The sequence below is a fragment of the Sinocyclocheilus anshuiensis genome, unplaced genomic scaffold, assembly GCF_001515605.1.
Source record: "Sinocyclocheilus anshuiensis isolate Anshui unplaced genomic scaffold, SAMN03320099.WGS_v1.1 scaffold86, whole genome shotgun sequence".
NCBI classification, from domain to species: Eukaryota; Metazoa; Chordata; class Actinopteri; order Cypriniformes; family Cyprinidae; genus Sinocyclocheilus; species Sinocyclocheilus anshuiensis.
In genome coordinates this window covers 4436900-4440417 of record NW_015547662.1, presented here as the reverse complement: position 1 = coordinate 4440417, position 3518 = coordinate 4436900, and the positions used below count along the sequence as shown (strand labels likewise).

The following is a 3518-nucleotide window of genomic DNA, read 5'->3' as shown; positions in this document are numbered from 1 at the left end:
CAGCAATTGGGTTGTTTTGACCCAGCGGTTGGGTTACTACCCAGAAGGTTGGGTTAAACATTTAACCCAACCGCTGGCTCAAAACAACCCAATTGCTGGGTTTGTCCCTATTTTACCCAGCATTTTACCATTTTTTAGAGTGTAGCATCTTGTTAAGTGAAGGGGTTTTTTCAATAACAATCTCAATCAGTGAATTTACTTATTGGAGTAGACATCATTGATATTTATTGGTTACTTAATGCATATTTGTTGGTTTATAGAAAGTCTTATAATAGCTATCATTTGTGTATAACCTAAAACATGAGCATAAATATCATTCACACGTGTGTGTTACACAGAAATGTAGGCTGAGCAGATGGTTAGTAACAGACGCTAGCATACTGTAGCAATAGCATTAGCACTGAAAACAAGACTCTGATGTCACCGTACTGTTAACATAGCAACTAACAGAGGCAGATCTGATCTGTTGTTTTTTCATAACGATGTATGACCATCTGTAACTGCTGTTTGAATCTAAGATCACATGTATACTACTGTAGCTTCTTTATCCAAACAATAATGGCCACTAAACTAATATCAACAGATCAACTAAACAACAGAAAATTTATTGTTTTATCAGAGTTACAGTAAGTGAGGAAAGACAGACAGAGGATTTATTTGATTTGATTTGATGAAGTGTTTATCATGGTATAATCATAACAATCACAGAGAAGGTTCATTTCAATAAATCTTTCTTTCTCACAAAGTAATTTACACAGAGCCAAGGCACTTTCTTGTCAATCCAGCCCCATGAAAATGAATTAATGTTTGAAGGATTCTCGAATTTCTAGTTTATAGTAACTAAAATATTTTGTTTTCTTGAATTTGTGAGCTAATCTGGTCAATTTTCTGTTACAGATCTCATTGTTAAAATGGTCCAGCAGAACATGGGAGGAATCAAAGGGGACGATTACAAGAAGGTGTGTGTTTGTTTTGTGCCACACTGTATATTATATAATAAAATAAATATATGTATATTGCATTTAATAGCTTGTATGGAATCACATGTTCCAAACTCACTTTCTTTCTCTTTCTCTTTGGCATGCACACTAATGATGTCTCTTCAACTCTACGACAACGCAGCCAGAGAATGTTGTATTATTACTACAGGTACTGTTTAAAAGTGAACTTACTCTTCATGCCCATTACTTGCACTGCCACTCTTTACATTTTAACTACAAAATGTTTATTGTTTTCACTCCAATTTTTATTTTTTTATTTATTTTTAATGCAACATTTGAAGTAATAGTTATCTGGGGAATCTTATTTCTGCCATGGGATTAAAAAAATATATACAATTGCAAATTTTTGCAATTTTGCATTTTTTTCTCTATTCTCAGTTTATATCGCACAATTCTTATTTTTCTTGCAGTTCTGAGAAAAAAAAATCAGAATTGAGATATAAACTCAGAATTCTGACTTTTTTCTAGCAATTCCGAGTTTATATCTCACAATTTTAATTTTTTTTTTCTCTGAATTCTAAGTTTGTATCTCACAATTCGGTTTCTTTTTTTCCCACCATGGAATAAAAAAAAATAAAACTACGACTTTAGTAACTGCGACTTTTTATCTCACAATTCCAACTTCTCTTCTCAGAAGTTAAAATCTTGCAATTCTGACTTTTTTTTCTTGAATTTATATCTTACAATTCTGAGCAATCTCTTCTTAGAATTGGGAATTTATATCTCGCAATTGCTGGTTATAAACTCACAAATCTATATCTCACAATTCTGAGTTTTGCAGAATTAAGAGAGAGTTTTGAGAATTGCAAGAAAAAAAAGCCAAAATTGTGAGATAAAAAGTCGCACGCACCTTTTTTTGTTTTTTAACCCGTGGTGGAAACAAGCTTCCAAAATGATCAAAGTTACTGATATTTATAACTAAATATATGTGACCCTGGAGCACAAAAGCAGTCTTAAGTCGCTGGGGTATATTTGTAGCAATAGCCAAAAATACATTGTATGGGTCAAAATTATAGATTTTTCTTTTATGCCAAAAATCATTAGGATATTAAGTAAAGATCATGTTCCATGAAGATATTTTGTAAATTTCCTACCGTAAATATATCAAAACTTAATTTTTGATTAGTAATATGCATTGCTAAGAACTTCATTTGGACAACTTTAAAGGAGATGTTCTCAATATTTAGATTTTTTTGCACCCTCAGATTCCAGATTTTCAAATAATTGTATCTCGGCCAAATATTGTCCTATCATAACAAACCATACATCAATGGAAAGCTTATTTATTCAGCTTTCAGTGAAGTATAAATCTCAATTTTGAAAAATTGACACTTAAGACTGGTTTTGTGGTCCAGGGTCACATATAATGTGATAAAATTAAATAATTTGTATCTGACCCATATATAAATTCCATGATAAAACATTTAGAGCAATTTAAGCTTTGTCATCTTCATTTGTGGCTTTTCTCAACAAATAATAATATATACGTTTAATCGTGATGAAATGCTCTCTCCTCTTCTCCAGGCTATCTACTATGAGCTGGGCTTCATAGTGCTGTCGGTTCTGGGGGTGATATTTGTGCTGTTCATGCCGGTCGTGGGCCTGTTTTTCTGTGTGTGCCGCTGCTGTGAGAACTGTGGGGGTGAGATGCATCAGAGACAGAAGAAGAACGGCGACTGCCTAAGAGGTTTCTACATGGCCACACTCATGGCTACCTCCGTCTTCCTCACGTGAGTGTTTGAGAACATTTATAACAGTCTATATACGTTCCACATGCTTGTAAAAGTGAGTCGTTATGCATGAAAGACTAATGAAAGTTACTCATTTCGAATTTGTTCAAATGAGATTAAATTGGCAAATATTTGGTAATTTTTTGGTTAAAAAGTACTTGCTTAAATTCAGCAATTTTTGTGCATCTGATATGCTTTAATTAATTATTATGCATGTATAGAATACTGAGTATTCATACATCTTAATCATTTGACTTGGCGTTTTGCATACTTTGTAGCAGAAAAGTACACATATTTGAACACAGGGTTAATCATATGGCATTTACAGCTCAGATGATTGGTTCAAACGAGCAAAGATGGCAGATTTCAAATTACGATTTCGCATATGGGGTCCTGCGCTACACAATAGCATTGCTATGGAAAGGAATGCTAACTGAAAGCCTTCTCCAGTTATTATAGACCTCCTTGGAAACTGTAGTGCAAGGTACTGTTCCCAGATTATATCACTCAATATTATATAATAAATATATTAAATATTATATACAAATATAACAATAATTTGAATAAATTATTTATTAAATTAAAATATTTACTATTATAATAAAAGTATTAATTAAATTACAACATAGTTAAATACACTACTTTCAAATTTTGGGGTCGGAAAGTCAAAGAAATTATTTCTATTACTCAGCAAGGATGCATTAAATTGATAAAAACTGTTCCCATAGTATCCCACTCATTCACTCAGAAATTAAAATAAATAAAAGTGGAGTCACCATTTTTATAT

The 3518-nt window shown here is 32.3% G+C and overlaps 1 protein-coding gene across 9 annotated transcripts in view; it reads left to right on the top strand.

Moving 5' to 3' along the window:
- Positions 1–3518, top strand: part of LOC107702403 (prominin-1-A-like) — a 32284-nt gene that overhangs the window by 6675 nt on the left and 22091 nt on the right. For all 9 annotated transcript variants that reach the window (XM_016504725.1, XM_016504724.1, XM_016504727.1 and 6 more), the window contains exons 2-4: positions 898–959; positions 1123–1149; positions 2526–2731. In XM_016504725.1, the coding sequence (XP_016360211.1) occupies positions 898–959; positions 1123–1149; positions 2526–2731 (295 nt within the window). The remainder of the gene's footprint in view (positions 1–897; positions 960–1122; positions 1150–2525; positions 2732–3518) is intronic.